This window comes from Gobio gobio (genome assembly GCF_949357685.1).
Source record: "Gobio gobio genome assembly, chromosome: 8".
NCBI lineage: Eukaryota > Metazoa > Chordata > Actinopteri > Cypriniformes > Gobionidae > Gobio > Gobio gobio.
This window is the reverse complement of record NC_137114.1, coordinates 28,450,901-28,474,176: the sequence shown is the minus strand read 5'-3', so window position 1 is coordinate 28,474,176 and position 23,276 is coordinate 28,450,901. Positions and strand designations below refer to the sequence as shown.

At 38.5% G+C, this 23,276-nt stretch overlaps 1 protein-coding gene across 4 annotated transcripts in view; it reads left to right on the top strand.

Annotated features, from left to right (window-relative positions):
• gdpd5b (glycerophosphodiester phosphodiesterase domain containing 5b) overlaps window positions 1-23,276 on the top strand; it is a 63,441-nt gene continuing 40,165 nt past the window's right edge. For all 4 annotated transcript variants that reach the window (XR_013817101.1, XR_013817102.1, XM_079824162.1 and 1 more), the window contains exons 1-2: window positions 1-314; window positions 22,172-22,346. Coding sequence is in view for 2 of the 4 variants with exons in the window: in XM_079824162.1 (XP_079680288.1) it covers window positions 22,230-22,346 (117 nt within the window). In the remaining 2 variants the exon portion in view is untranslated. The remainder of the gene's footprint in view (window positions 315-22,171; window positions 22,347-23,276) is intronic.

Here is a 23,276-nt window from a genome sequence, read left to right as displayed (position 1 = left end):
ACTCGCATATTAAGCACGAGCCCAGGTACACACAAAGACCGCCCGGAGCCCAGGAAACAGACAACATGCCCTTTTAGTTCAGACACTTTTTTATTGCTTCTCAAAGTGCTTCTCGTGTCTGCCGGTGTACTCGCACTTTTAATTTAGTCTCATATCATTTGAATGTCCTTCGAGTGAGTTGCTGTGTCAGCTGTGGGCTACCTGTCCCGTTAGGTGTTGAAGGAAGGAAGGAAGGAAGGAAGGCACACACACAGGAAACGTTCCTCCAGAGTTCACCAGCTAAACAACTACAGGGCAAACGCGTCGAGATAAAGGTAAGAAACTTGTTAACGTGTTTTTCTTCCTTTTTTTCCGTCATCCGCCCTTTAAATCATTTAAGCGCTGACCATTATTAAATGGTGAAAACTGTTTAGCCCTGCATGTATTGTATTAAATGAATACAAGGCTATTCGATTAATGTAATACTTTATGTCATATTAAAAGGCAACCAGGTTCATATTGTAAGGACCCAGGTGGTATTCAGTGTTGACAGGGTGCGGTGGGGGAGTCTTAAAATTCCCACCAAAGGAAGTCAAAACAAAAGGTTGAGTGGGTGGATCTTAAAAATATGTATGAATTTTAAACATACATATATGTTGTACTTTCAAATATTTCAGTAACCACAAAAGTAAGATTACAAGCTCTGTAACGGAAATCGCGTTGTAGCCATAGCAACAGTATGGCGTTCTTGCATTTATCCAAGTGGTGCTCACTGCAGAGCCAAATGACGTCCAGCTCCCCCTCTCTGGAGTCTGGACGTCAAGGGTTGAGCTTGACATTAGCTGCATCCAAAATCACATACTTCCCTGCTATATTATATAGTAGGCGAAAAAACGCATGTGACAAAATAAGTTTGTCTGAATTCACAGTACTAAAAGAGTTGGCAAAAAGTACCCGGATGACCTACTACTTGCGGCGAGATTCTGAAGTGTGCGTACAATTGACACTTTACAATCTCATGAGGCCACGGGAGAGGATTTGCGAATGGCAGTGGAGCGATGTAACTGTTGCTGGTAGGTTACATGATAATTACATTGGATAAGTAATTACATTCATACTACACACATTAATACTATATAGAACATAGTTGTTTTTAGCAGTCGTGAAATTATTACTCATCTTATGTATGCGATTTCGGTGCAGCCTAGGGCTAATATTTCCCTACTTTTATATAGTTGGCAAAAACAGTATGTGCCAAAATAAGATTTTCCGAATTCACAGTACTCATAAAAGAGTTGGCAAAAAGTACACGGATGACCTACTTCCGGCGAGATTCTAAAGTGTGCATACTTTATTATCAGGTCACATGATAATGACAGCATGGCAAATGTATTAAGTCTGGATTACATTCATACTACACACACTCATACTGTATAGAACAGTCAGATCAGTCGTGTCTGCACAGCTTTCAAAAGTATACTCAACCACGGATGAGTGTGGATGGGCATGTTCGACACACTGTTGTACGCGCACAGTCTGTGTGGTCTCAAAAATTGGGCTGCACACGGATGGGGTGTGCGGACGTCCGCTAACCCTCCTGATGACGAAAATTACGTCACACGGATGGTGGCGGGACACGGACAGCCAAACTATACTTCGGGCTGTCCAGCTCCACCTATCTAATGGATCTAATGGCCCGTACCCAATTTGCATACTATCCATCCTAAATAGTATGTGACATTAGTAATGTTCAATACTTTTTAGGGCAGAAAGGGTGGATAGTATGCACATTAGGATGCAGGGAGAGTATGGTTAGGATGTGGTTGGATGTTTTAGCTTCATCCATTATGCTCAAATCACTTCATTAGGATCGTCATCAGATAAAACATGAGGTGTGTCCCAATTTGTGTACTTATGCACTTTTCTATTACCTTTTTTTAGTATAAATAGTGCGAGTAGTGTGTTCACACCGACAATTCCTCATAGAAAAAGTACACAGATGGTGCACTTAATTAAACGAAAAACGAAGTGTGGAATGTTGGACACTTCATGCACTCAACTGTCACAGCTTTAATAGCGGAGGGGGAGGGGCTATCAGACTCCGGTGAATGACAAAATAACCTTATAAAATTCATACACTACACAGATATACATAGTGCATAAGTACAGAGTGTAAAATGTGTAATTAGGGACGCAACTATAAACCTTGTCCTTTTAATTTAGATTTACATATTGCAAATATGTCACAATTTGATTGGCGTTTAAGTTTAGCACAAGGAACACCAAAAGACATTTTGCGTCACTCCAACATCAACAGATTGTTTTGTAGACAAACTTTATTGTTTGGAATTTCCCTTGCTTGGCACGCGGATACGTCCTTTCTGTTGACGCCAGGTGACGTGATCGCATCTGTTTTCCCTGTCAACATCACTTTGTTGGTCCTGGAGCAACTGTCATCATGTCCACTTATAATTGTAAGCTCTTAGAGGTAAATATTTCTCTATGCATGTAATCATAATTTTCCAGATACATTAATAAATAAGTCTAAGAATCTCTTCAAATTTGAGCTTCTGAATAACCAAAAGATTTCTGGGAACCAGAGTAATGACGGCTTACTCTGTTTTAGCCATTTAGGTCCATTATTTTACATGACAGGTAGGCACTGTTTACACTAGTGCCTTTTCGTTTTTAAACGCATCATTTCTGCTATGCTTACGCCTGGCGTCCACACTACTCCACAGTATTCGACCCTCGAAAACGGAGACGTTTGGAAACGCCGCAAACCCATTGCGCTTCAGTGTAGACGGACCAAAACGGATGCTGCATTCGGACCTGCATACTACTCTTACTATTTCTGCCATAGAGCGATATGGTAAAAGTAGTGAGAATAGAACACTAACAGGGAGTTCCGAATTCAGCAGGAGACTTTTGAGAAGAAAGCGTGGCTGCCCACATTCACATGCCTAGTGTGCATGAATGGTCATGTGACGTTTGTAGTGTAGACGGAGATTGTTTCTGATCGTTTTCATTTTAAAATGCCATGTCATTAATAGGAATGTTGTTGCAGGTCCAACAAACGAATGTTGATCCAGGAACATGTTTTAATCGGGCAAATCACTTTAGGTACTTCAGATATAATCTGTATAATCTTAACCTACATCTCTGACTGTCACTGGTCACTAGGTAGCTTTATTTTTGCCCTTTGACTTGATCGATATCAATGCAGCTTTACCAGTTAATTCTGAGCGAGTCACATTTGTACATTTTAAAGAAAGTTATTTATGTTGGAATACTAGTAGCATGAAGACTTTTAGATTTTAAATTCCATTTGATTGACACATGCCCTTAGAAACAAAACCAGGCCAAAAGCTGAAATGTAACGTATTGCTGTTGTACACTCTCAGCAAAAAAAATTTCTTTAAAAGGTACAGTTATACGTTTTGTTCTTCAAGGAACAAAATTGTACCTCCACTGTACCTTTTAAAGGTACACAATTGGTCCTTAGGGTACAATTAAACCATTGGCCGGCAAGTTCAGTCCTATTGAGTCGCTGTCCTGCCGAGTTTGACTCCAACCCTGAAAGACATCTATAGAAGCTCTTATTGAGAATTAACAGAGGTTTAGATGTTGATGTTTTATTGAAAATATTTGGTCACCATTGTGGTGATGAGTGTTTTCTTTAGTTGGGCAGTTTGACTTTTATGCCAGTTTGTGGTGTTTGTTATAGTGTTAACAAAACACAAAATCTGTTCAAATCAAAAGAAGCCATAAACAAAAATTGTCATGAAGAAAAACGATTGACTGAACTCATCACTGACTAAAAATATCAATAAATAATATTCACCAACAATACTTTCTTGCCACAGATCAGGCATTCTGAATTTTGATTTTTAAATACATTTTAGGGAGAAAAAAGTTTGGACGCACACAGATATCAAGAATCAGCATATGAAAATCAACAATGGTGACATACTTAATGCTGAAATGCATGTTGGGAGCCATGAGTTTTATACTGTGGTGGCTTAGTAGGGTTGGAGCTAAACTCTCCAGGACATCAGCTCTCTAGGACCGAACTTGCCTACCCCTGACTTAGAGGTATAAAAATGTACCCTTAAGGGTACCACCCCAGTGGCGGACACTTGTACCTTAAAAGGTACAATTTTGTACTCTTTTTTTTGAGAGTGTATGTTGCGAAATACACTTGTTCTGTCTTTTATATTAGCTTTAGTTTACGAAGAATAAAGATCTCTTCAAAGATCTGTTAGCCGAGTAAAAAAAAAAAACAACTGTCGCCCATCTCTTAGGAAACAGTCTTCATTTATCTAGCATGGCGGGTTTAACATTGAATTATTCCTCCTTATCGTAAGTGAGCCGGGTGATGCTGTGAGATGACCTATTATTATTGTCAGTCCTGTGGGAGCTGAGCCATGTGCTGTCTTTGATTAGTTCACTCCCCCCTCCCACATGTCAAGGAATAATGGATGAGACTCTCAGACTCAAAGCACAGCATTGCATCATTAGTGGACCAAATGGCATCTACCCTCTTAAGAAACCGCATCTGATGAGGTGCGTTTTGAAACTTGGAATATCTTTAATATTCATTGTGCTTGATGGTGGATGATTTTTAACTTAGTACTTACAGCAGAAATCTGTGGTTTGATCAGTAAGGATATTCTCTACTAATTAGCGGCAATTTAAATCAATTGTGAGCCCTTACGTTTTGTCTTTGGTGCACTGAAAAGTTGCATTGGGATAAGATGGAGTCAGGTGGTTGAGCTTAAACAATATCTGCAAAGTTACGACGCTCAAAGTTCAAAGCAAAGGGAGATATTTTCTCTTAAAGAAATCACTTTTTAAGGACTACAACAAACGCCTGGTAGGGACTACACAAGCTTCCTCCTGGGTTAGTGACATCACTAACCCTGACATTTACATAAACCCTGCCCCTGTGAAGATGCAACAAAGGAGGGTGAGGCTATGTTGAGAATTTATAGATTATCATGACAGAATGTGCTAATCAAGGACTTGAAGGTAGTTAACTCCATCAGCTACATAAATTCATCAACTATTCATTCAGAAAATTCATTCAGAATTCATTCATTCAGAAATGTCTTGTCTCAATCTACATGTTGTCACTTCTTCTTGAGTCTCTCCATCATTGTCCGATTCCGGTTTGAACATAAAAGGCTGAACAGTTTCATTGCCTGTGCATGAGGTAATCAGAGCTGCTAACTGGAGTTCTTGAAGCTCCGCCCCATGAGCAGCAGCTCATTTGCATTTAAAGGGACACGAAGTATCCTCTCTCTTTATTTTTTTTTTTCAATAATAAACTTGGATGTATTTAATTCACAATATGTTTCATTGCAACTTAAAGCGTTTTATAATGTGCAGCGGTATACTGCAGCTGGTGCTGTAATATGGAGCGCAACGCAAGTGCCCAAAACGTTTAGTTTTTTCCACATATCTTTGCCATATAAATGTGGTCTACATTTACATTTATTCATTTTGCAGACGCTTTTATCCAAAGCGACTTACAAATGAGGAATCCAGGAAGCGATTCGTCATGAAGAGGCGAATAAACACAAAAGTGCTCAAAATACAAAGTTTCAGACATTGCTTAGAGCAGCATAACCTAGAATAGGGAAGGATTAAATGAAAGTGAAAGGTTTTTTGTTTATTTTTATGATGAGGTTAAGTGCTCGCGGAAGAGATGAGTTTTCACCTTTTGAATGTTGTCCGGGATTGTGCACTCCGGATGAAGACGGGGATATTGTTCCAGCAGCAAGGAACAGTGAACGAAAATGTTCTGGATCTAAAAATGTGTTGCTTGAAACAGATGGAAAAATCAACAGGCCTGTGCTGCAATTCTAGGGATGTTTTGCCCTCCAGTTCCCAGACTGAAACTATGAATTGGCCACGTATCCCATGTTGCCATTTGGACAGATGGCACCTGTGTTTGCTGCCTCTGAGATTTCACGTGGCATCGGAAGGGTTAAGGCTTTGATGGCCTTCGTTGCAGCCAGAACAATGTTCCTACTGTTTCCGCATACCTCGAATGCCTTTGTCAGGTACAGGTTTTCCTGGGAAATGTTTCAGCAGTACCTACTGTATGATCAAGGTCTGATCCAGAATTACTTTTTTTCCTCACAAGTCCACTTGACTTAATCTCCAGGGGTGGTTGCAAACTGCTCCATTAGGGCATTCTTGTGCTTTCTGCATTAGCATTTAGGAGGGCAGCGGGTTCAGCTGAATGGAGAACGTGCCAAGCTCAGCATCCCTCTGTTTGGAGCGAGTGAAACCATCTGAACACAGTATGTTTATGCTGGTTTGTTGTTCGTTTTGCTCTGTCCCTCGTGTGTAGGAGGTGTTAAGTCCTTCATTTTGTTTCACTCTTTTAAGGTTTATGGCAAAGTCTGCTTTTTATAGAAGGTTGACCACTGATTTTGTATTTGATTTCATTTGCATTGAGAATTGCTTTAGGAATAAAACAGTAAATGTCCTGTTTGAATTCTATGTTTTAATATTCTACTAATACACCCTGTTTAGGGTTCGAGTTTGCCAATATGCCAAAAAAAAAACCTGCCAGATTTGTGCTGCCAGTCTGAACAAAGCTTTATAAGGCTCTCAGAACATAACTGGAGAAAGCTTGACACAAGAGTAAATTCTAACCAAATATGGCTGATTGCAGGCAGTCAATTAGACGGCTGAGGAGGAATGATTACATAAAAGAGCACCACTAAGCGGTGTTACGTCTTTAGCTCCACTACTACTCTCCTGAATAAATGATGGGGCATTAAATTAACCACTTTGGATCGTTCAAAAATGGCACAGTTCCACATTAGCACAATGATGTATGGGTGAGAATGGATGCCCTGCCATCTCTAAGCTTTCTGCTCGTAATTAAAACTATATTTTCTGTGCATGGATAAGCTTGTGTAAAAGATGTCAGAGAGTGCGAGAGGTTGTTAATTATAAATTAAACCTGTTTATATATTTCATTCAGTACTGAAAAATCAATAAAAGAGTTTTCAAAGTGCAATTTATTCCTGTGATGGTAAAGCTGAATTTTCAGTTGTCTTCTGTCACATGAGCCTTCAGAAATTATTCTGATTTGCTGCTCAAGAAACATATCTTATCAATGTTATGAACAGCATTTCATTGATTTAGAAATCTTGTGTAACATTATGAATGTCTTTAATGTCACTTTTGATCAATTTAATGCATTCTTAAAGGGATAGTTCACCCAAAAATGAAAATTAGCCCATGATTTACTTACCCTCAAGCCATCCTACGTGTATATGACTTTCTTCTTTCAGACGAATACAATCGGAGATGTATAAAAAAAAAAATCCTGACTTTTCCAAGCTTTATAAAAATTCCGACTGACGGCCATATGCATTGATTTACAGCGAAAGAGTAACCCCTGACCTAACGCATGACGTATTGACGAACGTCAACCAGAATTTTTAAAGATATAATAAGAGAAGCGGAGCTTGAGTTTGTTGCCCAGTCAATTTGTTTGAACCGCGAGAGGCAAAGTGTCAAAAAGAGTCAAAGCTTACACTACACCTACGTAAGTCGATTTGCGTAAGCCATCTGCCAGAAGCTCGTTATTTTATTTGTTAAAGTTTTAAGTATGGATATTTTTCTTACACAAATGCATCGCTTCGCTTCAGAAGGCCTTTATTAAAGGGATAGTTCACCCAAAAATGAAAATTAGCCCATCATTTACTCACCCTCAAGTCAATCTAGGTGTATATGACATTCTTCTTTCAGACTAATAAAATCTGAGTTGTATTACAAAAGTCCAGGCTAATCCAAGCATTAGAATTGGATTCATAGTTGCTCTGTTTTTGAAGTCCATAAAAAGTGCTTCTGCCCATCAAATAACATGCTCCACGCGGCTCTGGGTGTTAATAAAGGACTTCTGAAGTGAATCGATGCATTTGTGTAAGAAAAATATCCATATTTAAAACTTTATCAAGTAAACTATCGACCGATAGATGGATGCACTATTTTTGGGCTTTAAAATTTCGTTCTCCATTCACTGCCATTATTAAGCTTTCAAAAGCCAGGATTTTTTTTTTATATATCTCTAACTTGCTCTGGCTGGTCAACTCCTTCGAACTCCCATTGGTCCGTGGTGATTACGTAATAGACAGGAGTGCGCTGAGGCTCCGCCTTCTTTCACGTGGATCTCTTCTCTGATTTATTTCTTCTGTTGAGTTTGTCAAGGTCAGATGTCCGTTGGCTAAAAACACGAGCACACTGGAGAGTCACTTTATAGTTGAAAATGAAGTTGTAGGCTACTTCTGATGAAATGAGACACTGACACTGTTTATCACGTTTAATACTGTAAAGCTGCATGCTTTTAAGCATTTTTTATGTAGAGTGCTATATAAATTGACATTTACTAGAGTGCTGAATTGCAGACGTGTGCAAACATACCACGTTGCTTTGATCATATGCTTTTCTTGTGCTTTCTTTAAAAAAAATGCTTGCTGTTTTCTCAATTTTGTTGTGTGTTTATTTTGTTATTGAGAGGAAAGCACGCAGCACATATTTACATTCATCTAAATGTCGTTCTCATCAGTGTGGGCGGTGTTGTTTGCTTATTCGATGTTCGTTTACAGTATATCGCTGCTCACGTATTTCAAATTTATTTTTACCCCTAAGTGAAAAGCCATTATAAAGCTTGGATTAGCCAGGACATTTTCAAATAAAACTCTGATTGTATTTGACTAAAAGAAGAATGTCGTATATACACCTAGGATGGCTTGAGGGTGAGTAAATTATGGGATAATTTTCATTTTTGGGTGAATTATCCCTTTAGACTTGTGAAAATCTGTTGGATGTTGCAGGTCAGTTAAGATTGTTGGCCTTTGTTCCTCTACTGTCTCACATTTTTCCTACAAATGGCACCACCTGCTGCTTTTAATTAGTGCCAGAGAGTAACTAAAAGATCCGGAGTACACAGACACAGCCCAGCTCTCATCTGTGGCATTTTAAATCATTGGCTGTCTCCAGTCATGGAGGAAGGAGGCGTCTGTAACACTATATTGCTACCCTTATAATTACACTGATGGGCATTTAGCACTGTAAAACGTAAGTAGTTAGTCTGTGAAAAGTGCTTCGTGTCACTTGTCACAACTTCTAAATAGTGCCTTCAAATAAACCCTTTTTAATTATGCCTGGTTTAGGGTTCTTAATTTTGCTTTCTGAAACTAGATGTCAGATAAATTAGCCATATTCATAATAGCTAGTGATTGCCTGTTTGTTATGACATTTTAATTAGGGCCAGTGAATAATTGTCTTTTGTTTTTTAAAATGAAAAGTCACTTTGTCCTGACAGTAAAAGTTTCTTCCAAATAGACGTCAAGTGGAAAAATGACAGCATCTAACGTCCGTGTTCAAGGCAACAGCAGCTTATACAATAGAGGAAAGGAACTATATTTAACTCTGATCTATTACAGTGTCTCCGATCAATCAGAGCAAGGTCTTCCTTTAGATGCTCTTTGCTCAGAGTTCTGCTGACTGTTTTTTTTTTTGTCCACTGAAGATGTCCTCTCCTTGTCCTGTGAGACATGACGAAAGCTGTTTGCTTGAACTCTCCACCCAAGAGGACAGAGCACTCAGTGAATGAGAAATGAACAAGGAAACTCATCGGACATGTGACCAAGTTCATATACCCTCACCTATCATGATTATGACAGCTGTCATGGTATGACAGTCTATTAGTAATTTACTAGTAGGAAATGAGGGACTTGCTTATTTGTTTTTGATTGCCATGTGTCCCAAAACCAGCCTTTGATTAATTTAGATGGCAGAGACTGCTGATTTAATTAAAGCTTATTTCTACTTTTAAAATGCATTCCCATTAAACTCTTATATAAGGACGTGTCATGTAAGGGATCAGGTACAGTCAGATGGCAGATTATCTTGTATATCTTATCTGTACTTGATTAGCTTAAAGTTGGCAGGAAACAGAAGTTGGGATTGTCTTTTCTTCCCTCTTACGACATACATCTGAGTGAAACAGCTTCTCAAACAAGTAAAAAATGTAGGGCGGGTCATGATTTTGTTTTTCGGGAATTGATTGGATCGTTGGATCTTTGTGGTATACTATTGCTGCGATCTCAACCTGTGTGACAGGTTTTCCTCCCATAGTCCAATGCAATGTACTGAAGAAAACAATTAGCCGGCTTAGCTACTAAAAATAGTGAAATTGCAGAGTGATACAATAAAGTGGCATTGGTGTGTATGATGTCATTGGAAAATGGTGTTATACAGTTTAGTGTAATTAATCACATTTTTTAATTTAATATAGGGAAACAGACAGTTTATTCCCATTAAAGGAACACGCCGACTTTTTGGGACTTTAGCTTATTCACCGTATCCCCCAGAGTTAGATAAGTCCATACATAACATTCTCATCTCCGTGCGTGCCATAATAACTCTGTCTGACGTACCCACCGCTAGCCTAGCTTAGCACAAAGACTGGAGGTAAATGGCTCCAGCTAGCCTACTGCTCAATAAGTGACAAAATAACACCAACATTTTCCTATTTACATGTTGAGATGTGTATAGTTACATCATGTACGACGGAAAATGAAAAGTTGTGATTTTCTAGTAGCCTGGGAAAACCCAGACAACTTCTGGCAAATTTAGATTTGCTCTGCAAGTAGTCTGGCAAAGACCCCATTCAAGCCCATTTCTAAACCCTAGAAATCGCGGCACCAATTAGAAACGTTGGGGGCGGACTTTAGGCGATGACGACAGCGCAGCGACGTTGAAGCAGATTTGTGGAGCATCACTCGTTCGAATCAGCTATCGCGTCTGTTTTAAGCGATTTAAACTTTTCCTTTTCGTTAAAACCCGAGCAAAGAACAACACTCGAAGCCTTCATATCTAAAAAAAAAGATGTTATCGCTGTCTTACCGACTGGATTTGGCAAAAGTCTGATACCAGCTTGGCCCTTTGGTGGCTAAACGAATGGGTCTTAGCGAGAGCCCTCTGGTAGTGTTAATGTTTTACAAAATATAGTTTTAAGTCCTTTTCAGGCGTGAATGTAGTTGTTTAAAGCTCAAATATGTGGTTTATTTATAAAGAGAGCGCCTTTTTTAAAATTTGATCTGCCGTTTTCGGAGTTGTGAGTTCCAGTGGTTCAGCGGCGCTCAATTGATCATTGAGCCCGCCGAGAGGCGCCTTTCCTCGGCCAGTCCTTCTGCCGTCTGCCGCTGGCTCTGATGTCTCTGTAGTGGTTAAACCGTCTCGTCTTGTGTAGATCTAACGGCTGATCTTTGCTCTCATTAATCTATAATTAGTTCCTAGACAGATCGTTTTGTCTGAGGGCAAAGTGAAGTTTCATAACTTTATATTTTTAAGAAATTAAACTTTACCGTTGTAGTCTCCTAGCGCTGACTTTGACTGAATTGCTTTATTTATTGTATTGATACCTTTTACTTATACTTTTATAATTGCTATTGATGATCACACATAAACTGACATTTAACAAAAAGAGACTGGGTTGTGTTTTGTGTCATATTTAATGTATTACAGTGATAATTATGCCTAAATTATGTGTGTGTGTTTTTTTAAATGTAAACGAAAAGAGGCTGGGTTTTTTATATTTCGTTTTGTTATAAACATGCATTGAAGATAATATGCATTGTCTGCACTACATATATACTGAGTGATACTGTCAAGAACGCTGCTTGTCCATTAGCAGAGTAGGCGGACTAGTGTCCTCCCGTCCTCGGGAGTTCGTTCTCCGGAGTCAAACTTGGTAGCCTAAGTCACGGACGCAAGTCAGAAGTTCACGTACGAAATATGTCATAAAACACCACTGCCTCATTTCATAAAAAAAAAAAATTTAAACATAATAATAGCCACACGAATGTGGTTCAGGCAACGCGTAGCTAGGCCTACATTGATATATATATATTTATAATAAAACGAAGTACAAAACACCCTGCCTCTTTTCGTTTACATTTAAAAAAAATTATATATTAAACATTAATATGTGGTTTAGGTAAGGTGACCAGATTTCTGAAATGGAAACCGGGGACATTTCCTATTTGAGAACACAAGTACAGACAAGTACGCATATTGAGAAACGGCCAGAGTCTCAGATGTTTCTCCGTCGCTCTGCATACGTCATCTCCCTCATCGCTCTGATTGGTTTTTAGGTCTATCCTGCGCCGAGAGGCATTTGAGCGACGCCCGTTGGTGACGCCCCTTTGGAAATGATTTGTCTATGAAGCTTTGCCAGACCATAACTCGGTTACTACTGAGAATGGTCTGGTTTTAACCAGGCTAATTTTCTAGACCAATATGGCTGGGAACTATTCTCTCAATCCTGCGTAATGATCAAGGAACTTTGCTGCCGTACCATGGGTGCAGCGGCTCAATGATATTACACAGCGCCTGAAAATAGCGTGCTGGGGACTTTTCATTTTCCGTCGGTCTTAGTACACAATGTAACTATACACATCACAACATGTAAATAGGAAAATGTTGGCGTTATTTTGTCACTTATTGAGCAGTAGGCTAGCTGGAGCCATTTACCTCCAGTCTTTGTGCTAAGCTAGGCTAGCGGTGTGTGCGTCAGACAGAGTTATTATGGCACGCACGGAGATGAGAATGGTATGTATGGACTTATCTAACTCTGGGGGATACAGTGAATAAGCTAAAGTCCCAAAAAGTCGGCGTGTTCCTTTAAGTCCCATTTTTGTGCATAGCAAATCAGTAAATAATACATGAATTTTTATCTGCACTAGCATTTTGCATAATAAATGAGCATGTCAGAAATAAAGCAATTGATTTGGAATGTGCCGTAGCTACATTCTTACCCCCATTTTACGGTACTCAAAAATTATGTTGGACCAGGCCATATCACATTATGACTTAGAGAGGTCCATTCTTTTCTTGACAGCATGAAGAATTATGGTCTCTCCTCTCTCATACAATTTGATTGTGGTCACATTTATGCTTTCTGCCAGTGTAGATTGTAATCCTCATTCCTCATGCATTCTCTTCGGGCTCATTTCAGGTAACGACTTGGGGGTTTATGTGTCATTTGTGTCACTTTAATAGTTGTCCAAAGTTCCAACAGCAACATATTTTGCTGTCACATAAATATTTTCCATTGCAATATTTGTGTCGTGAGCTAGCCTAAAAAGGTTATAAAACACTGCATTAATACGCAGTCGTAATGTTGTTTTATGTTGGAATTTTGGACCCTCTGAATGAACAGATTTCCACATCAGCATTTTGCCATGCTCATTAGAATTTTGAGCGAGCTGTGCTCTGTGAAGTTGGCACATCTTTCTTCACAACAGAGTCCTTCAACAAAAATGATTGATGAACGGAAGCAATCAAACATGGACCTTTTCGTCAATTTCTGTCACCAAGGAAAAGCATAATTGGACTTGAGCTATTTTTCCATAAATAATATAGCATCCAAGAATAATTTAAAAAAAAAAGCACTTGCGGTTAGTCCACACAGCTGTGAGAATTACCCATGGCCGTGGAAACTAGGGGTGCTAGTACTAGGGGGTGCAGCACCCCCTGCCGACAGTTATACATCTATATTGGAATTTAGGATATTTTTCAACATGTTTTTAATTTTCAACCTTTCGTTTTTATATGTTGTCGGATATGATTTTATGACTTTGAGAAATTAATATAGGGTATTTCAAAAGCCGATCTCGCATGGAGTGAGTGACGTCACTACGCAGGATGAAGACCAGCATGTCTGAGAACTAATTTGACACTGTAATACAAAGATAAATATAGAGGTCTTGATTAAAGCATTCATCGGCATTAGGGGCCGTTCACACAGAACGCAATTTTCCATTCCACTGTGCTACTTTTCCATTGTTTTTCTATGTGAATGTGATAATATCTTAAAGGAACACTCCACTTTTTTTGAAAATAGGCTCATTTTACAAGTCCCCTAGAGTTAAATATTTGAGTTTTACCGTTTTTGAATCCATTCAGCCGATCTTTGTATCTGGCGGTAGCACTTTTAGCATAGCTTAGCATACATCATTGATTCTCATCAATCCATTAGCATCTCATTCAAAAAATGACCAAAGACACTTTCAATATTTTTTTCAATATTTAAAACTTGACTCTTCTACAGTTACATCGTGTGCTAAGACCAACTGAAAATGAAAAGTTGCGATTTTCTACACCTATATGGCTAGGAACTACGTTCTCATTCCTGCGTAATAGTCGCGGATCATCGCGGCAGTACCATGGCTGCAGCGGCGCAATGATTCGTTGGTATTCTGTGAAACATGGTGGTAGTATTCACCTTCGACTTACTATCACAGCCCTTTACAACACACAGAACCATGGCTAATCACACAGGTAAATCCACAACACAATTTGTCGGCTGCAAGCCTGAAACTCTCTCTGCAACTACACGAACTTAGTGCCGGTCCCATTGAAAGTTACCTAGCTGGGGGCTACTTTCAGGCGCTGCAATATCATTGTGCTGCTGCAGCCATAGTACTGCCGCGAAGATCCGCAACTATTACGCAGGAATGAGAAAGTAGTTCCTAGCCATATAGGTGTAGAAAATCGCAACTTTTCATTTTCAGTTTGTCTTAGCACTAGGGCTGTCACTTTACGTTCGAAAATCGATTGCACAATCGATCGGACCAACCAACACAAGTTTCGAAAACGAAAATAGGGAATCGATTTTAACCAAATATGTACACTATTATTTTTGAACGAATTAAACAAATAAAAAGTTATTAACAGGTATTATTAATATGTTGAAATATGTTTTTAAAACTTGCATGAGGTCATATTGTGACAATGCTGTGTGCGTAGAAAAGAATGAGCGCTATTTCCTCCAGAATGGAGAACAGCTTTCTCATTCCTCTCAGCGCCGCTCGCTCAACCCGAAATGCCCTTTGTGATATGCTGGAACAAATATAGGTATATCTGAAATAAATGGCTATAGGGCTGCCCCAACTAAAGCTTTTTTCCTAGTAGGGTAGTTGTTCATTTAAGTCGTTGTTCACACGGAGCCAGCGCCTCCATGTCATTGTATGCTAGATTTTCTTATTATTTATTAAATCAATGCAATATTAGTTCATAAAACAATTGATTAAATTAAGAAACAATTTATATAAAACGAAATTCGATTTATGAAAAGGAACCACCTTTGCCAGCTGACAGCGACCCGCTTTTGTGGTGGAAGATTGGCAGTTCGAAATACCCCCACCTTGCGCAGCTGGCAATGAAGTACCTGAGTGTCCCTGGAACATCAGTGCGGTCAGAGCGCGTCTTCTCAACAGCTGGGCATATAGGCTAGTGAATAAAAAACGCTCTGCTCTGGACCCCGAAAATGTTGATAGACTTGTTTTCCTGTCCAATAATTTGTAATAGGACCTTATTTGCACGTTTCATCAGTAACGCCCGCATAGCCTAAGTGTCGGTTACGTTCAATTAAAAAAAAAACACATGGCCTGTTCACAAGCTAAGTTCATTCAAAGTTTCATTTTGAACGGTGTAATAATTACGTTAAATTGTTATCCACACGAACTTCACATTCAGTCATTGTGCACAAAATAAATCATCAGAAATATTGCTGATTTGTGCGTCTCAAGCGCCCTCTTTACTTTCATCCCAATGCCCGTTAGTTGTCAGTGGATTGGCGTAGGCTATATTTAGCGTTGAAAATGAAAACGTCATTTAAAATCGATTTTAGAATCGATTCAATGAACACTTGTGTCTCAAAAATCGAACAGGATTTTTTTACAAAAGTGACAGCCCTACTTAGCACACGATGTAACTGTAGAAGAGTCAAGTTTTAAATAGGAAAAATATTGAAAGTGTCTTTGGTCATTTTTTGAATGAGATGCTAATGGACTGATTAGAATCAATGATGTATGCTAAGCTATGCTAAAAGTGCTACCGCCAGATACAAAGATCGGCTGAATGGATTCAAAAACGGTAAAACTCAACTATTTAACTGTAGGGGACTTGTAAAATGAGCCTATTTTCAAAAAAAGTGGAGTGTTCCTTTAACGTAAACTGCCGCTGTGCAGTGAAAAAATGCATTGTTTTTAACATGTTCTGAGTTCTGAGCGTTTTCACACAACTTTTTTTATGTTCATCTCTAACTGATGTTTGAGCTGATTTATATTAGGATTTTTTTTTTAAAATCTTCCACTACGGCACCGCACGCCGCCCTGCAGATTTGACATGAATGAATGACATGAATGAAACACACCTATTTTGTTCACCATTTCCTTAATTCACAAAATATTGCTCAATGTTGGGCACCAGATATGCTGGTTGTTGAATATTTTTGTGGTTTAAAATGCAATAATGTGTTACACAGGTTTAATGTCCTGCATGTATTCTTGACTTATCTCCATGTCTTTTTTGCAAAACTCTTGAGCGAAGTTTTATCTACTAGTCCTTGAGAAATAAGGTTATTCTAAAGGTCAAAGCCACATTTTTTTTGATAGGCAAAAGAAGGATACATTGCACAACCACAAAAGTTGAATGCATCCTTTTCGATTTGTTCAATAGGCTCAGTTTCTCAAACAATATTCTAAGAAACAACATCCACCACTCCAAATATTATTTCACATCCAGCCACACCAGCTCTGCTGGTCCTCCACTTAGACCCTGTCTGTGTTTATTTAGGTGTGCTGTGGAAGAGGTCAAGTCCGAACTGTTTGTGGTCTTTGTAAATTCCAGTCTGAAGTGTTTTAAAAAGGGGCTGTGAGCGTCTAATCTGTGAGGTCGTATTCACTCCCTCGTTGTAAAGGAGCATTTTACCTTGGGCTTTGGGCAAGGTATTTGGCAGTTTTGAGCAAACAGATGGTTACTGGAATATCTTTTAGCTGAGAGAGAGCGAGTTGGGGGGTTGCTGACACAGCATTGGAACGCTTCCATTTAGGAGGGAGTCAGACATAAACAACCTGCTAATATGAGTCAGGCCATGGCAGAGCCTGTATAATTTTCATCACCACACCTCCATTTAGTAAAAACAACATGTTTTAGATTAGATTCATCATTTAGATTAGTTAGATGCATGCCAGCCTTCTGTAACTTTTTTTGGTTATTGTTTTCAAACTGAATCCTCATGCCAATCAGTAATAGACACTAAAAGTTGTAAATAGGACAAAATATTTCCTTTAAGCATTGGTTACTCTGAGCATCTGAACTGGAACAAATTGCTCCTTGAAGAACAATTTACCTGATTCACATGAAGAAAAGCTTAAGAAAGCAATTTGTCTCCTCCTGTGGAAAAATGCAACACCTTTGTCCTGTAACTCGATCAGATTTGACATTTTACCCCTGGATAAAAACGAAATATCTGCAACCTTTCCCTAAGGCAAAGAGGTGATTGTTATCATTTTCTGCAATTGTCTCTTCACTTGTCAAGGACCGATGGCGGTAATTTGTAGCGCATCAGTTTGAGGAGCCCTTGATTGCCTGCGGTTATTTTGAATGTCTCACCAAATTGACCGTGATACAGTGACATCTTAAAAATGACTCCAGGGCTTGATTAGTTTGTAACCAGGCTGTAAACAGTTTAACCTGCTCGTCTTTTGCTCAGTGTGACCAGTACTTTGACCTCTATAGTAAACATGTTTAAGATACTAATAGTAGATTGACTCACAGTGGACATTTCTGCCTAAATATGCGGTCACATTTACTGCTCTTCAATGACTTTCGCCGGCAAAATCCAGTAGTTTTAATGATTGGGAAATTTGCATCATGGCAAAAAAGTTCCCTATGCAGACTTTCCAACAGGTTCATGTTCAGGGATTTGCCACACTGACCAACAAAAAGCTGCTTGAAAGTGACTTTTCTGTGAGCTGTGCTTCATACATCACTACACTATTAACAATGAACAATGGACCTTTTTTACTCACAAAATTTTGCCAAAATTTCACTAATGTGACCCCACTTTAAGGCTCTTGAGACTGTCAATGATACTGGCTCTTTTTGCCATAGGAGGTTCCTTTTAACTCAACCTTTCCCTTCTAACTCTAATCTGGGATTCAAACTGCTGAACCGTTTCCCTTAATGGAGGCTGTTTTTCACTGTTTTCGGGCAGTAGGAAATGAAGCAGCAAAAAAGGAGAATATTGTTCCTAAACTCTCTCACCCATGTCAGAGCCCTAAAAATATAGCGTAAGAGTCAACTAGAGGTGTCATGGCTAAACAACAACGGTTGCCCGATGTTGTGAGTTTTGCGTCATTTGATAGAAACTGACTTTTGCTTATGTTCTTTGGGTGTATTTTTGTGTATTACACATTTGCACAAGTAAATATTTGGTTTTCTGTGATTGTATTGAACATTGCTGAGGTGAATCCGGTTGATTTCAACATGCTATTATGCTAATATATATATACATATATAGTGTATAAATGAGGATTACGAGAAAGTTGGATGTGTGACTTTATCCCTTACGCAAGTCACTTTTTTGTAATCATCTATTCCTATTTTACATCTATTACATCTTACATCTATTTTTTTTTTATTCTATTCCAAAGCACAGAGTACGACTTATGTGTTTTTTTTCTCCATTCTCAACAATGCAATTTTTTACTACAACTTATAATCAGGTGCAACTTCTGGGAAATACAGACATCTTCCCAAGTGCTTAATGAAGTGAACTGGTGACCTGGCAGAAAGTTGATATATTTAAAGAGACAGCAGAGTTTTGCTCTTGCAATGTGACTTCATGGTCTTGTGTAATAGCATGTTTTCCCTTTCTGAGGGATCTGTTGAGACACAGAACAGCTGACGGCTGCATTTTATCTCCAGTTCATAACAACAGTGACTAATCCTAATTATTTTAACCTCCACGCTTGCTTGTTTATTGAGCCATCTAATTCCTGGATGATATTAATGACTAAATACATGATGATTTATTCTTATTGAGTATATATTAAATGGTTCATTCTAGATGTATCCTGGCACGCAAATATTAAACGTGTAAAATGTTGATGTAAAAAGCCTTTCAGCCATGTCTGACATGACCAGATCGAATGAACCCTATAATTATCCCACCTGTTAGATTACCGTTCCCCTTCTAAATTTTTCACACGCCCAGCAGTAAATACAGGAGGTGCTTAATTATTCAGCAGCTCACTAAAATGGTTTCTCTTCTCTGCATGGGAGTGCAAGAATAATTGCTTTCTTTTCAATGAACTAACACTGACAGCTAATTTACAGTAATGAACACGAGAGAAGCATTTGAAGCTCATTTTGGTTATGAAAGAAGTTAGATTTGTCATATAACACAACCTTGAAATGGCATACTTCAAGTCTGCCTTGTACAAGCTGAGCTTTCTAATATAATTTTAGCTATTTAACTCCAAGGGCATGGATTGTTTTTGCTCAAGCAAATTAACCGATGCTAGTAACAGCGTGGTCCCTAACCTTCATCGTAGTTCATTGTGAACTCTGATGTTCAGTTAACCTATAGAAAAGTATTTGCTATCATTTTTCCGTGTTCATTTGCATTATTTTTGAAGTGGATTGAGGGTTCATGATCATTCACATGAGACCTTGGTGACGCAACTAACTCCCATTGCTCTGTTGGGTCCTCTAATTACCGGATACGCCTCCCACCAATGCAGTGCACATGAAAGGCTGCTGGTGGTCCCTATTCTCTGCCTGATGTCCCTGATTACTGTTTGGGTGAACTTTGCAATGAATCATTTAGGAGATAAGCAGAGGAGGTACTTAGAGTTATGATAGTCATAGTCTAAATGGTGGCCCTCATTAGAGCGATTCATTCTGATCCACCTAATTTCTTTCTCTAACATCTTTCTTACAACTTGCGATTCACTGTAAGTTCGTGTTGTTTACATTTATATGCACTTACGTGCCGAATGCTAAAAAAACACAGACATTTGATGCAGTTTCACTCTCCGCCTGCGGTTTCAACTCATGACAGGGAACAAACAAACACACTTGCAGAACTCCGTTGCTGCTCCGGGAAAACAAACTGCATCAACTGTTTCCTTAAAGGTGGGTTATTTGGGAAGCTGAACATGGTAATCTTTCCCTCACAACCAGAAACACACTTCTTTAGTGACGTTGTTGATTTTTGTGGTCTAAAAACAAAATGACAGCTCTGCCGACGGCTACCATAACGAAGCTTGTTGATGGGGCGTGTTCTTGCTCTCCCTCTGGTCAATGTGCGCACATGCTCATCTGGGAGAAGTAACCAGGAATTCCACCCTGTATGACGCCATACTCGAAAAAAAACTTTCAGAATACTGAAGGAGTGTATTTGGCTGAGAAATACTGTCATGCATCCAACTAAATTTTTTTTGTTTAATTTTGGCCTTGTTTAGCATGAGAATCCAACTCTTTACCAGTGTAAATAAGTCAGAATGCATGCAATAACATTATATTTATAAATAACTAAAATAACTGTTTTCTATTTTAATGCATTTTAAAATGTAATTTATTCCTGTGATGCAAAGCTGAATTTTCAGCATCATTACTCTTATCTTCAGTGTCCCATGATCCTTCAGAAATCATTCTAAAATTATGATTTTGTGCATAGGAAACATTATCAATATTGAAAACAGCTGCTTAATACTTTTGCATAAACTGTATATTTATGTTCAGAATACTTTGTTGAAATAAGAGCAGCACAAAAGAACAGCATTTGTTTGAAAGATAATTTTTAAGTGTAAAAGTCTTTACTGTCAATTTTATGCATTTTGGCTAAATGGAATTATTAATTCCTTTCAAAAACATAAATCTTACTGACCCCAAACTTTTGCAGGGTACTGTAAACATAGTTTCCTAAACATAAGACGTTTAAGCAGATGAACAACATTGAAAGTATTTCTCTGTTGGCTTTTCCACAGTGCTTGGATTTGTGTAAATGAAAAAGCTGTCTCATTAGATGACAGTGTTTTGGCTGATGCCAGTGCTTCACTGGCTTCCCTGATAAGGGTTCCAGAGGCTTAGTACCTCGCTCACAGAGACTGATACGCAGTGGAAAATCTCTGGGCTGAAGCTGCAAGAATGCGAATTTATTCTCTTGGGTAATTCAGTGATGATTACTAAGGGCACGGCGCCGATCTGATGCCTGACCCACATAAACAGTTGTTGAGGGTCTACTACAGATAGATCCACAGACAGAAAGTAGTCCGAAATAAGTCTCTTATGCTCACTAAGGCTGCATTTATTTAATCAAAAATACAGGAAAAATAAATATTGTAAAATATTATTACAATTTAAAAGGGCAGCTTTCTTGTTTAATTATTATAAAATGTAGTTCATACATGTGATGGCAAAGCTGAATTTTCAGCATCATTACTAATGGACCCTTTTCACAGACTGTGATGATGCGTTTTAGCGGTCATCAATGTCGTAAATCCTGCAAAGTTTTTTGTATTTAAATTTTTTGTTAATGTACATTTAATACTAATACTTTGTATTATATTACTTTTGCATCAAATTACAAAAAACAAGTTGACGCTGCTGTGAGGGTCTTTCTAATACAGCGTGTGTGTGAGTTCTCTCTTTTCACTGCCGTTATCAATCTTACTCTATTTTTTCCCTCTTTTTTTCTTTTGCTATTTGAGCAAATGGGGGCACAAAAATATATTTGATATACTGTCATTCACCACAATAAAAGTTAATCCAACAATGACAACTTCGGCTTCTGAGAAACCCGGAAAAGGTTCTATCGTGTTAAATGATTCTTCAGAAATCATTCGAATTGTTTATTTGGTACTCAAGAAACATGTCATATTATATGTTAAAAAGTTGTGCTGCTTAATATTTTAGTGGAAACCGTGACAGGATTCTTTGATGAATAGTATTTGATTTTTTTTTATTTGCATTTATTTGAAATAGAATCTTTTGTAACAATATAAATGTCTTTTAATTCATTCTCACGGAGTAAAAGAGAAAAAAAAACATCTTACTGACCTCAAACATTTTAACTGTAGATTTCAATAGGCACAAATTGATGGTCAGTTTCAAGAATTCTGCATCTACAGTGTTTAGAGAACCTGGAACGGCATTGATCAGTGACAATGTTGGAAATACACTCTCAGTTCTCCACTCCTCCCCTGATATGATTTATGGATGTGTCAGCCATTTGAAGTGTCACATGGTTCTAATGCTAATCTACTGTTTATTTATGCAGTGCTCTGTGTGTGTCTTTCTGCAGGGTCCTTGGCGGTTAGTGGGATGATAGTGAGGTGGGTTGGAGTCTGGATTGAAGGAGCATGGTGAAGCACCAACCGTTACAGGTCTATGAGAGACAGCTGTGTTTGTCATGTCTAACCGGAATATACGGCTGCCGCTGGAAACGCTACCAGCGGTCACATGATGACACCACCAAGGTGAGCTATCCTGTCTCCAAGCCATCTGGCTGTGACTTGAAGACTTTATTAAAGCTCAAATCCCACAGCTAAAATTCATTTTAGAGTTCATTTTAGTTGTTGTTTGACCTAAGTGTTCTCACGAACAGTTTTGATGTGGTGAAGTGTTTCAACATTTCAACACCAACAGTGTTTAAAGGCTCAGGTATGAGTGTCTTTCTTCTGTTGGACACAAAGGAAGATATTTCAAAGAATGTGGGAAACAGAACAGTTCTGGGGCACCATTGACTTCCATAGTATTTTCTTTCCTACAATGGAAGTTAATGGTGCCCCAAAGCGGCCTGGTTACAAAGAAATTGAGGGTGAGTAAATGACAGAATTTTCCTTTTTGGTTGAATTATCCCTTTAAGAAATGTTCACACTGCCCCGACAAATTTCAACATTTCAAACGAGCTAACATTGTTTTTTCTCATTCTGAGTCATTTCATTCTATTCGATTCTATTATAACTGAAAACAAATAAAGAGTCTTTTTAACCAATTCATCTAAAGAACCAACCCAAAATAATCACAAATCACACTGATCGTGACGTTTGTTGTTGTGTGGTGTCCTTTAGAAAACGGCTTGGGTTCATAATGTTCACGCAACAACCTACACATATGCAGATTGTTTGAAAGTCTAATAGGTTAACTGGGATTGGAAATTAATAAGGTCACATGATGAGTCTTAGTTTCCAAGAAAACCTTTTTGAGAAGATCAAAGTTTCGATTAGTCAAGGGTCACTGTGCAGTACAGGGTCAGGTCAGAAATTCATTGACTGATAGCAAACTCTGTGTTCACTTGTGTTCTTTATCTGGCACCAAGACTAGTGTGACACGTCTATCTTTGTTTTGTGCATAGACATAGATGATGTAGTGTCAATATGAGAACACAGGCTTAAGAAACTGTAGGT